This window comes from Urocampus carinirostris, chromosome 9 (genome assembly GCF_059441175.1).
Source record: "Urocampus carinirostris isolate Australia breed hairy pipefish chromosome 9, RoL_Ucar_1.0, whole genome shotgun sequence".
Lineage (NCBI taxonomy): Eukaryota > Metazoa > Chordata > Actinopteri > Syngnathiformes > Syngnathidae > Urocampus > Urocampus carinirostris.
This window is the reverse complement of record NC_142357.1, coordinates 42117111-42129680: the sequence shown is the minus strand read 5'-3', so window position 1 is coordinate 42129680 and position 12570 is coordinate 42117111. Positions and strand designations below refer to the sequence as shown.

General features: G+C 40.9%; 1 protein-coding gene across 2 annotated transcripts in view; it reads right to left on the bottom strand.

Moving 5' to 3' along the window:
* Positions 1–1931: 1931 nt before the first annotated feature.
* ssrp1a (structure specific recognition protein 1a) overlaps positions 1932–12570 on the bottom strand; it is a 129763-nt gene continuing 119124 nt past the window's right edge. Inside the window, exons 14-19 of one of the 2 annotated variants that reach the window (XM_088343936.1) lie at positions 12400–12445; positions 11091–11226; positions 8391–8558; positions 8137–8237; positions 6869–7061; positions 1932–2151 (exon numbers count right to left, since the gene is read on the bottom strand). In XM_088343936.1, the coding sequence (XP_088200062.1) occupies positions 2077–2151; positions 6869–7061; positions 8137–8237; positions 8391–8558; positions 11091–11226; positions 12400–12445 (719 nt within the window). In that variant the 3' untranslated portion in view covers positions 1932–2076. The remainder of the gene's footprint in view (positions 2152–6868; positions 7062–8136; positions 8238–8390; positions 8559–11090; positions 11227–12399; positions 12446–12570) is intronic. The other variant, XM_088343937.1, reaches the window with a different exon arrangement.

Below are 12570 nucleotides of genomic sequence, written 5' to 3'. Positions count from 1 at the left end.
GAAAAAACAGTCCAAGATGACAAGCGACAGATGCCCAAATCTCAAGACGAAGCAGGAGCAGCTAATAGTATGTCTGCAAGCCATAGCCTGCACCCAAGCAGCTAGTGAGTGGCTAGAGACAGAAACACTGGAAAAAAAACAGTCCAAGATGACAAGCGCCAGATGCCCAAATCTCAAGACGAAGCAGGAGCAACTCATAATAGTGTGTCAGCAAGCCATAGCTTGCACCCAAGCAGATAATGAGTGGCTAGAGAAAGAAACACTGGAAAAAACAGTCCAAGATGACAAGCGCCAAATGCGCAAATCTAAAGACGAAGCAGGAGCAGCTAATAGTGTGTCTGCAAGCCATAGCCTGCACCCAAGCAGATAATGAGTGGCTAGAGAAAGAAACACTGGAAAAAAACAGTCCAAGATGACAAGCGCCAAATGCGCAAATCTAAAGACGAAGCAGGAGCAGCTAATAATGTGTCTGCAAGCCATAGCCTGCACCCAAGCAGATAATGAGTGGCTAGAGAAAGAAACACTGGAAAAAACAGTCCAAGATGACAAGCGCCGGATGCCCAAATCTCAAGACGAAGCAGGAGCAACTCATAATAGTGTGTCAGCAAGCCATAGCCTTCATCCAAGTGGATAATGAGTGGCTAGAGACAGAAACAGTGAAAAAATGTTAATGTCTGAATCACAGAACTCAGCTGTGGAAATTGAGTGAGAATTAGCGGGAGCAACAAACAATAGCAACTAGCATAATTTATATCCACGTGGACAACATGAGTGGCTAGAGGAGGAAACTGAGGGAGAAAAAGTCAAAGATGACCGAATCACGGAATTCAGCGTTTACAGAGAAACTGAAGGACAAAGCGACTCACGGTGATCTACCACGTGGAGCCAAGAGGCTTCCGTGAGTGGCTAGAGGAGGAAACTGTGGGGGAAAAAGTCAAAGATGACCGAATCACAGAGAAACAGATGGACAAAGCAACTCGCGGCGAACTATCACGTGGAGCCAAGAGGCTTCCATGAGTGGCTAGAGGAGGAAACAGAGAAATGTTAATGTCTGAATCACAGAACTCAGCTGAGGAAATTGAGTGAGACCTAGCATTAGCAACCAACAATAGCAGCTAGCATAATCTACATCCATGTGGCCAACATGAGTGGCTAGAGGAGGAAACTGTGGGGGAAAAAGTCAAAGATGACCGAATCACAGAGAAACAGATGGACAAAGCAACTTGCGGCGAACTATCACGTGGAGCCAAGAGGCTTCCATGACTGGCTAGAGGAGGAAACTGTGGGAGAAAAAGTCAAAGATGACCGAATCACGGAAATCAGCATGCAAGGAGAATCACGGAAATCAGTGTGCAGAGAAACTAAGGGACAAAGCAACTTGCGGCGAACTGTCACGTGGAGCCAAGAGGCTTCCATGAGTGGCTAGAGAAGGAAACAGAAAATTTTTAATGACAAACACAGAACTCGGCTGTGGAAATTGAATGACACCTAGCAGGAGCAACAAACAATAGCAGCGAGCATAATCTACATCCACGTGGGCAACATGAGTGGCTAGAGGAGGAAACTGTGTGGGAGGGTGTAGTCAAAGATGACCGAATCACAGAATTCAGCGTGCGCAGAGAAACTGAAGGACAAAGCAACTCGCGGCGAACTATCACATGGTGCCAAGAGGCTTCCATGAGTGGCTAGAGGAGGAAACTGGGGGAAAAAAGTCCTCACTAGATGCCTGAGACTTAGCAACCATAAGGCTAAGCTGTGAACGAAGACAGACACTGAAAGAAAGCAGCTCAGAATATATCGCAGTCATCGCCAGCAGCCAAGTGGCTAATATAAATGGCTAGAAAAGGAAACCGTGAAAAAAGAACCGGACATTATGCGGTCACAACATTTGGTATTAACTTTTGAAAGGAATCGGTATCGAACACCTCCGCTTTTATAAAAAAAAACAATTTTTATTGAAGAAATACAGCAACTCATTTCTCTGCACCGTCGAGTGCTACAAAACTACGATAAGGAAAACAAAAAAAAAAAAAAAAATCTGGTTTGTGGAAAGATCCCCGACTTACGAAACCGCGTCTAATCGGATTCTTCTTCCGAGCTGGCCGGCGTGGATGCCGCCTCCTCTTCCTCCTCCTCCTCTTCCTCAGATTCCTTGATGGGAAAAAGAAGCATGGATTCTTGATCTTCTGCATAGATGGCAATCGTCTTATTGAGCAAGGATTCCACTTAAGGCTTTATTGACTTTTAGATTTGCTTGGAGTGTGGTCAATCCAGGAACCGGACACTTTCCCCCCCGAACAGGAAGTCCTTTGAAAGGCCCTTTATTAAATCAGGTGCTTTTAAAGATGTGGCCCGCGGGCTGACGATGATTTGTTGGGCCGGTCCGAAAACACAAAAACAAAAGAGAAACTCCCACTTTGTTTATTTTTTTAAGGTTTTTCTAGGTCATTTTTCGGTCGTTTGTCGAGTTCACTTTTTGAGGTCTTTTCAGTGTTTTTTTGGGGGGGCTTTATTCAGATGTGTTTTGGGGGGTCCGTTTTTGGGGCCATTTATCAGTCGTTTTCTGGGTCAACTTTCAGTCGTTATTGGGGCCATCTTAGTATTTTTCTGTGTCATTTTTCGGTCGTTTGTCGGGTTCAATTTTTGAGGTCTTTCCAGTGGTTTTTTGGGGGGGCCTTAATTCAGACATTTTTTTGGGGGGAGGGGGGGCGTTTTAGGGGCCTTTATCAGTCGTTTGCTGGGTCAACTTTCAGTCGTTTTTGGGGGTATCTTAGAATTTTTCTGGGTTCATTTTTCGGTCGTTTGTCGGGTTCGGTTTTTGAGGTCTTTTCAGTGTTTTTTGGGGGGGGCTTTATTTGGATGTTTTTTTGGGGGTCCGTTTTTGGGGCCTTTATCAGTCGTTTGCTGGGTCAACTTTCAATCGTTTTGGGGGGTACTTTAGTATTTTTCTGGGTTCATTTTTCTGGGTCATTTTTCGGTCGTTCGTCAAGTACAGTTTTTGAGGTCTTTTCTGTGTTTTTTTGGGGGGGGGCTTTATTCAGATGTGTTTTGGGTGCTCCGTTTTTGGGGCCATTTATCAGTCGTTTTCTGGGTCAACTTTCAGTCGTTATTGGGGCCATCTTAGTATTTTTCTGGGTTCATTTTTCGGTCGTTTGTCGGGTTCTGTTTTTGAGGTCTTTTCAGTGTTTTTTTGGGGGGCCTTAATTCAGACGTTTTTTTGGGGGGAGGGGCGGGTCCGTTTTTGGGGCCATTTATCAGTTGTTTGCTGGGTCAACTTTCAGTCGTTTTTGGGGGTATCTTAGAATTTTTCTGGGTTCATTTTTCGGTCGTTTGTCGGGTTCGGTTTTTGAGGTCTTTTCAGTGTTTTTTTGGGGGGGGCTTTATTCAAATGTTTTTTTGGGTGCTCTGTTTTTGGGGCCATTGATCAGTCGTTTGCCGGGTCAACTTTCAGTCGTTTTTGGGGGCATCATAGTATTTTTCTGGGTTCATTTTTCTGGGTCATTTTTCAGTCGTTTGTTGGGTTCAGTTTTTGAGGTCTTTTCAGTGTTTTTTTGGGAGGGTGGGGGTGTTCTGTTTTTGGGGCCATTTTTCAGTCGTTTGCTTGGTCAACTTTCGGTCGTTTTTGGGGGTATTTTAGTATTTTTCTGGGTTCATTTTTGGGTTCATTTTTCTGGTCATTTTTCGGTCGTTTGTCGGGTTCGGTTTTTGAGGTCTTTTCAGTGGTCATTTGGGGGGGGGGGGCCTTTATTCGGATGTTTTTTGGGGGGGGCCTTTGTTCGGATGTTTTTTTGGGGGGTCCGTTTTTGGGGCCATTTATCAGTCGTTAGCCGGTTCCACGTTCAGTCGTTTTTGGGGGCATCTTAGTATTTTTCTGGGTCTTTTTTGAGCGTTTTGTGGGGTCTTTCCCCCGGCATTTGTCTGGGTCATTTTTCGGTCGTTTGTCGGGTTGTTTTTGACGTAAATTTTCAGTGTTTTTGGGGGGGCTTTATTTTGATATTTTTGAGGGGGGGTCCGTTTTTGGGGGGGCATTTTTCAGTCATTTGCTGGGTTCATTTTTCAGTCGTTTATGGTGTCTTTTCAAGCGTTATTTTGGGTTCATTTTTCTGGGTCTTTTTTGAGCGTTTCATGGGGTCTTTCCACCAGCATTTTTCTGGGTTTGTTTTTTGGCCCTTTTGTTTTTTTCCCCCCCAGTTTTCTTTTTGGGTCAATTTATGTCATTTGTTGGTGTAATTTGAGGTTTAGGTTGTCCTTTGGGTCATTTTTCCACAGTTTTTTTCCTCCAGCATTCATTTTGGGTCATTTTTCAGGCGCTTTTTTTTCTCCAGCATTCTTTTTGGTTCATTTTCTGTCGTTTGTTGGTGAAATCTGGTTTTTAGGTACTTTTTTGAGTAATTTTTCAGTCGTTTGTCAGGTTCGGTTTATGACGTCATTTTTCAGTGATTTTTATGGGGGCCTTTATTCGGATGTTATTTGGGGGGTCCATTTTTGGGGCCATTTATCAGTTGTTTGCTGGGTCAACTTTCAGTCATTTTTGGGGCATCTTCCCTGCATTTTTCTGGGTTCATTTTTCTGGGTCTTTTTTGAGCGTTTTATAGGGTCTTTCCCCCAGTATTTTTCTGGGTTTGTTTTATGGCCCTTTTGGGGTCATTATTTTTTGTTTTTCCCAAGCATTCTTTTTGGGTCATTTTCTGTCATTTGTTGGTGTAATATGGTTTTTAGGTTATTTTTGGGTCATTTTTCAGCTATTTCTTTCTCCAGCATTCTTTTTGGGTCATTTTCTGTCTTTTTTGGTGTAATTTGGTATTAAGTTCTCTTTTGGGTCATTTTTCAGCCGTTTTCTTTCTCCAGCATTCTTTTTGTTTCATTTTCCGTCATTTGGTGGTGTAGTTTGGTTTTTAGATTCTCTTTTGGGTCATTTTTCAGCTGTTTTCTTTCTCCAGCATTCTTTTTGGTTCATTTTCTGTCATTTGTTGGTGTAATTTGGTTTTTAGGTTCTTTTTTGGGTCGTTTTTCAGCCTTTTTTTCTCCAGCATTCTTTTTGGGTAATTTTCTATCGTTTGTTGGTCTAATTTGGTTTTTAGGTTGGGTTTTTTGGGTCATTTTTCAGCTGTTTTTTCTTACCAGCATTCTTTTTGGGTCATTTTCTGTCGTTTGTTGGTCAAATTTTGTTTTTAGGTTCTTTTTGGGGGTCTTTTTTTTGGGTCATTTTGCAGCCGTTTTTTGTTCATTCACGATCTGTAGAGTAATATGTACCTTATGTAGCTTTTATACCTTTTTAGTGCTTCTTCAGTTTTTTTTACATACGTTTCAAATTTGGACATTTAATTTTTTTTTGGGGGGTATTTTGAATTTTTAAGTCGAATCAAGTCCAATTTATTTGTTCAGCCCATAATCACAAAATATTTCAAATGTCATTATACGATGTTTTTTTTGAGGGTAGTTTCTGGCATTTGCCCTGCGATTGGCTGGCAACCAGTCCAGGGTGTCCCCTGCCCATTGCCCGATGATTGCTGGGATGGGCTCCAGCATCCCCGCGACCCTACTGAGGATAAGCGGTGCAGCTGATGAGAGAGATGAGAGAGTTTCTGGCATTTTACAGTTGTTTTTTGGGTAATTTGGTCATTATTAGGTTGATTTTCATGGTACTGTTTGTTTATAGGTCATTCTTCAGTTGTTTTTTGTTTTTGGTTCGTTTTTAGATCTTTTTCAGAGTTTTTTGGGTTGTTTTTGGGTCATATTTTTTTCTAGTTGTATTTTCATCGCTTTCTGGGTAAATTCCCCACACTTTTCACTTTTTTTTATATTTGTCAGTACAGACTTAGGGTATTTATTTTGGTACTTTTTCAGTGGTCATTTTCTTGGGAGATGTTGGTGAATATTGTTTTTAGATATTTTCATACTCATTTTGGTCGTTTTTGAGGTCATTTAACTCGTTTTTGGGGTCGCTTCTTTTTTTGCGGTCATTTTTAGTGTTTTTGTTGTAGCACGAAGGCAAGAGAAGTCACGTTCATTGTTTCGTTTGTGCCTATAAAATAAAAAGTTATATAACTTATTACAAACAATTGAACTGAATTAAAACGTTTTTTTTTCTAGTAGATTAAAGAGAAAGGAAAAGAGAGGTCAATAAATTAGAGAAAGAGGGAGGGACAAGAAGAGAGGGCAAGACAAAGAAAGAAAAAGAGAAACAGGATAAAAAGTCGTGAGAAAAGGGGAAAAGAAAGGGAGAGGAAGAAAGGAATCCAAAGAGAAATAGAAAGACGGGAGAAAAGAGAAAAGAAAGCGCGAAGGGTATGAAGAGAGAAAGAGAAAAGGAAAAAAGGATGTTGGAGCAAAATAAGTTAAAAAGACACAGAGAGAAAGAGACAAAGAGCAACAAAGGAAGAGAAAAATTGAGACACAGAGAATGAAAGAGACAGAGAGTGGGAGAAAAGGGGTGGAAGAGAGAGAGAGAGAGAAATCAATACAAGTACAGTGTCTTTGTTGGAGGCACCTGGCTTTGGCAACATCAAGTTGACATTTTTCAACCTGCAGCTTGTTTTTCTCTTGCGCTTCTCTGAGTGTAGTCTCGCGGGCCGGATTCTATCCCTTAGCGGGCCTAATCTGGCCCGCGGGCCACCTGTGCATTAATGGGAGCCTAAAACTTTGAATTAAAACGCAACATAAAATTTTAAGCGTTTTCCGGATTTCGAGCGCCCGCGCGAACCTTGTGGATTCCTATGTTCTTACTGAGAAACTTGAATCGATTGCGGCGGAATTCCACTCAAAGCTTTATTGGCTTTTGATTTGCTTCAAGTGTGGTCAAGGAAGGAGCCGGACACTTTCCGGGACAGGAAAATGAATCATCTAAGTAAGCCCCCGCCCTCCTTACCTTCTTCTTCTCCTTCTTCTCTTTCTTCTTCTTCTTGTTCTTGCTCTTGTGGTCCGAGTCGGAGGAGCTCTCGCTGGTCTCGATGAACTCTTTGCTCTTGAAGCTCTCGTTTCCTCCTCCGCCGCTGCGTTCTCGGTCTCCTCCCGACGATTTTCGCTTCTTGTCTTCCTTCTTGGGAGACTTTTTGCTGTCCCTGAAGGGCGAGTCAAGGTCAATGGAGGACGGAGGTATTTTCATTCTAAGCTGCAATTGCGCACCGCCCGGAGCTTTTCCGCGCACAAGAAAATCGAGCCAGCTCACAAAAATCAGGGCTACAAATTGCTAATTAAGACGCAAATTAAGTCAAAGTTACAGTGCATGAAGGTCAAAATACACGGGTTCCCCTGACGCTGTGTACTAAATGCGGTATTTGGAAGTCAAGGTCAAAGTAGAACGAAGTGGAGTAAAGTCAGTAGAGTTTTTCGAGAACCGGCTTCTTCGGCTCGGCTCACTAAAAAGAACCGGCTCTTTCGAGTCCTAAACGGCTCTTCGGGTTGTTTTTGCTTCTTTCATCCCTACACGACCAAATATTATGTGAAATTATGCACAAAATGACTTAAAGGAAGGGGGGAATAGAACAAAAAAGAAAAAAATACCAACATGAAAAAGTAGTGAAAAGCTGAGAAAAAAAAGAAACAAAAGGAAGAGAAAAAAAGATGGAAAATTGGAAAAAGAAAAGAAAGAAACAAAGGAAAAAAGTAAATAGAGAAAAAAAAGAAAAAAGGTAGTAGCTCGGAAAAAATAAACACAATGAGATTTTTTAAAGGAATTAAAAAACAGGGAAAAAGAAGAAAAAGCTTGTGTTGCATTCAAATAATTTCCAATGATATCAAGTGAATCTTGTTGCCAACATTGTACTTCCACTCAAAAATGTAATTAAATACAGTTGTGTATCGTGCAACCGACTCAATAAGCCCCCAAAAATTTTAGTATAATGCGACAAAATATATCAGAAAAAAAAGAAATGGATATCTTGTGAAAGAATTGTAAAAACAAATGACGTTTGTAGGCAATCGTACATGAGTCAATTCCTTCAAAAGTGAAAAATCATTTTGCATTGCCGGAAACTCGGCAAAATGTAAGGTGATGTCAAGTTTTGGACATGTTTGATAATGACTTAGTAGCCACACTTGGGATTGCCGTTGCTCACTGTTGTTTCAAGCGTTGCTCACCGACTTTGTGTGAACACTCAGACCCGTAAGGAAAATGACAGGGAACATTGGTCTCACCTCTTGGAAACAGAGGAATCGCCGCCGCCGCCGCTTTGTTTGTATTCGCTTTTGGCGATATCGTATTGGCGCTTGGCTTCTGCGGCCTTCGCCTCCCATTCCTAAGAAAGAAAAAGACACCGATTGACTACTGCATTCACAAAATAGCAGATCGCATTCACTTGGGGAAAAACAATTTTGATGGTCATTCATATCGCATACATTTCCTCCCCCAGTTTTTCTAAAACAGGAATGTCAAAGAGGCGGCGGCTCACCTGTTTCTCCTCTTTATCGATCTGCCTCCACATCTCTCCGGCTTTCTTGGAGATCTCGGTGACGGAGATTCCCGGGTTCTCCGACTTGATCTTCTCTCGGCTGGAGTTGAGCCACAGCATGTAGGCGCTCATGGGTCTCTTGGGGCCGCCTTTGTCTTTCTGTTTTTTCTGCAGAAACCGTAGAAAGGACTTAGAAACGCTGCGTGATTTGCGAGGTCCCGCCTCTGAATGAAAACGAATGAAAACTTTATTCGAACATGAAAATAAAAACGGAACAAAAACAATAACTCAACAACAAAATAATGTTACATAATATGTTTGAAAAGGGGTAGTGAGAAGCAGTTGCTTGTTTTTCCTACCCCTTCATCTTCCCTATTAAACACACCAATTATATAACAATTGTAATAGTATTAATAATAACAAGTTATGATTCAGATTCAGATCTACTTTATTGTCATTCTAGTACACGTGTATACAGAACGAAATGTCGATACATCTGACCCGCACAGTTTCCTCGAATGTACAGATATAAATAAAAGTTGTATTGTATTATGGCTACGTATAGTATTTTACCATAGTGCCGATAGTGCAAGAGGAGTAGCTAACCAGATGTGCAAAATGGGCAGTCAGGATAACAAGTCAGGTAAACAGTAACATTAACACTGTAACAATAACGCTGTAAGTACAATAGTGCAGAGAGCAAATGTGCAAGGAGTGGCAAGCTATAAAGAACTGCCAGTAGTGCAAAAAGTCAGATTAGCAGCCGTTTAGATTTAGGTTAACTATATGTTAGATTGACCATTTAACAGTCTAATGGCCAGGGGGACTAGACTACTGCGGAACCTGGTGGTCCTGCAACGCACACTGCAGTACCTGATATAACAATAGCAACAATAACACAAAGTTAACCATAGTTCTAGACGCACTATTCCCAATCTCTAGTATCACTCATACCCTATTCTGCCAGGAATGTTTTTTGTATTTAAATTTGAACAAGTGAATAGTTGGACATCGTTTGATCTGGTCTTGTAAATTATTCCAAAGTTTGACACAGACACACACATACTTTTCCTGGTGGTTCTCACCTTCGGGATTAGGAATTCACCACAGCCCCTTAAGTTATAATTTCCCTCTTTTCGAATGAATAATTTATGGATATTTTCTGGCACTGTTTTTGTTGACCTTAAATAGCAGTTGTGCAGTGAAAAAGTTAACTAAATCATCTCATTTTAATAATTATGACTGCAGGAATAAAATATGAGTATGATCTGGATATCCTCCCCTGTGTATGGTTCTCATTGCACGTTTTTTGGAGGATAAAAAGGGGCTGGAGTCAACTTTTGGAATGATTGCCCCAGACTTCTGCACAATATGTTAATTATGGCAGAACTAGAGTACAATATCAGATTCAGATCTACTTTATTGTCATTCGTGTACACGTGTATACAGAACAAAATGTCGATACATCTGACCTGCACGGTTTCCTTCAGCGTCAGCCGGGATAGATAAGATTAACCGTGTCTTCGTCAGAATTTTAGCGCAGCAGTTCGTCATCTCGCGGTTCGATGCCACTTCCAGTTGTGAAATGGTCCAGTTTATTGTCCAGAGAGCGAACGTTGGAGAGGAAAATGGATGGGAGAGGCGTTTTGAAGGGTTTAGCCTTTAGCCTAGCTGTCAGCCCGGCCTGACAACCTCGCTTCCTCGTCTTGCCACTTTGCTTCGCTGCTTTGTAGGCCGCTGGGTCTTGTTGACGTAGCAGTCCGTGGCTAATAAACACTCCCGAGTGGTCGTAGCACCGAGCGCTTGATGTCTGGATGATCGCATATCCAGCAAAAAAACTGCGATCGTATATTAATCTGCAGCTCAGCCGTCAAAACTGAGTCGAAGACTGGGTCTTATGGCCGAAGTGTAAAAAACTGTAGTAAGCCGATGTAGCCGCAGCCGAACAGGGGCGCCGCCATATTGAATTTATTAAATACAATGCATTATAGTTTAAAATGAATTTGGCTTTATTAATTATAGAAATGCTTTTTGGTACATGAGTTTGTATGTGTCTGATGTGTGTTTTCCAGCTTAATTTATTGTCTATTATGACCCCTAAAAAATTAATTTCTGATACAGCGTCTATTGCAGCACCATCCATTTTTACTTTTACCGATTACCAAAGAATATTACTTTGGTTATATTTAAATTTCAAAATAATGTATTGACATCCATCCATACTTTTAGGTTAATTAATTCACAATGAATACAGGTTACAAAATTAATATAGTTATCATTTGAATAGAAAATGTTAGTGTCGTCTGCAAATATTACTAATTTTAATAGTTTTGAAACATTAAAAATATCATTAATATATAAATGAAATAACTTTGGACCCAGGATAGAACCCTGTGGTACTCCACAACATATGTCAAAGTATTCAGATGACAACTCTCCCATTTTTACATATTGCTTCCTCCCCGTCAAATAACTTTGAATCCATTGCAAAGCCACGCCCCTGATGCCATATCTTCCCAGTTTTTTTAATAGTATATTATGATTAATGGTATCAAATGTTACCCCGACTGCTTATTTCTTCTTTTCTATGCTATGGGTGATTTCTTCTACTGCATCAATAATAGCCATTGTTGCTGATCTGTTCGCTCTAAAACCATATTGACTTTCATTCATCAATTTATGTTCAAACGATGTTCTCACCTCTTTACGTGGCTTCCTTTCTTTTTTCTCTTTGTGCACTTTGGGCTTGGCCACTTTTTGCTTTTTCTTGGGACTCTCTTCCTCGCTGCCTTCGCCGTCTTCGCTGCTGTCGCTGGCCGAGGCTTTGCTGTCGTACCTGCCCGCAAAATCATCGTTTTCATTTGTTTTACTTTTACTTCATCATCTCCAAACGGAAGAGCAGCTTCAGCGACGGACTGCTGTCACAGTCTTGTTCCGCAGACAGACAGTGGAGATCATTTCTTCCTCATGCCATGAGGCTCTTGAACTCCACCCGGGGGAGTAAAAGCCCACATTGAACCACACCCCCACATTACATATTACCCTATTTTTATGACAATGTGTATTTTAAGTAGCACTATTCAAATACTCTATGTCAACACGTTACATTGGGTATTTATGTATTATATTCCTTTTACTTTATTATTGTTTTATTTTCAACACAAGGATACTGCTGGAAGTGTGAATTTTCCTACCCGGATGAATAAAGTATCTATCTACTTGCGCTGAAAGGAGAAGAACTCCAATTTCTTTATTCCATACCTGTGAACCTGTACATTTTTTCCGTATAAAGTACGTTTATCATGCATTTTAAGACGTGTACAACGTACACGAAAATCTGTACGGAAGAATGCAAATTTGTCAATGATGGGTACCATCCAATATACGCCAACTATCACGAAACATCAAATCAATCAAGTCAAACGAGTTCGCCGCGGTAGCCTCTATCTCAGTATCGTTTTTTTTTCGTCGCAAACGAAGCGAGCGGTTTGATGTAGTGAAAGGAAGTCCGTCTCTTTTTAGAGAACCGGCTTTTTCGGCTCAACTCATTCAAGAGAGCCGGCTCTCCAACGGCTCACTTGCTTTGATGCATTACATTATGAATGATGATGTTCTATAAATAAGTTAAGAAAAAAAGGAAGTAAAAAAGGAGAAAATGAAAAAAAGACAGGTTTGTGGTGATCCCTTCAATCAGTATATTACCAACAATAATTGAATACAGAAAATGAATGAATAATTTGAATAAGAAAATGTATTATTCTACTTAACTATATTTGCATGTATTTTTTTCCTACTACAGCGAACGTCCAAGCGACTTCATTTTTGAACTTTTTTGATAATAAACCTCATTCATGTCGAGATTAAGATTATTTTGTATTTTGTAAGGGAAAATGCAAAATTTGTAAGGGCATGGAGCCCTGGAGGTTGACTGGTATGTTATTCTATCGTGTAATGACAATAAAGACCCTTCGTTAACATCGGTAGGGATTATGAATGCATGTTTCCTTACTCCTCTGCAATGTCGTCATCTTCCTCGCCGGGGTTGAAAGACTCGTCTGAACAAAGAAAAAGAAAAATACGGTTCATGTAAGGCAGTATCTGGCCCTGGAGCTCACGACACAAAATGCAGTTGCCAATGTTGTCCACTGGAGGGCGCAAGAAGCTCACGTATTAAATGACA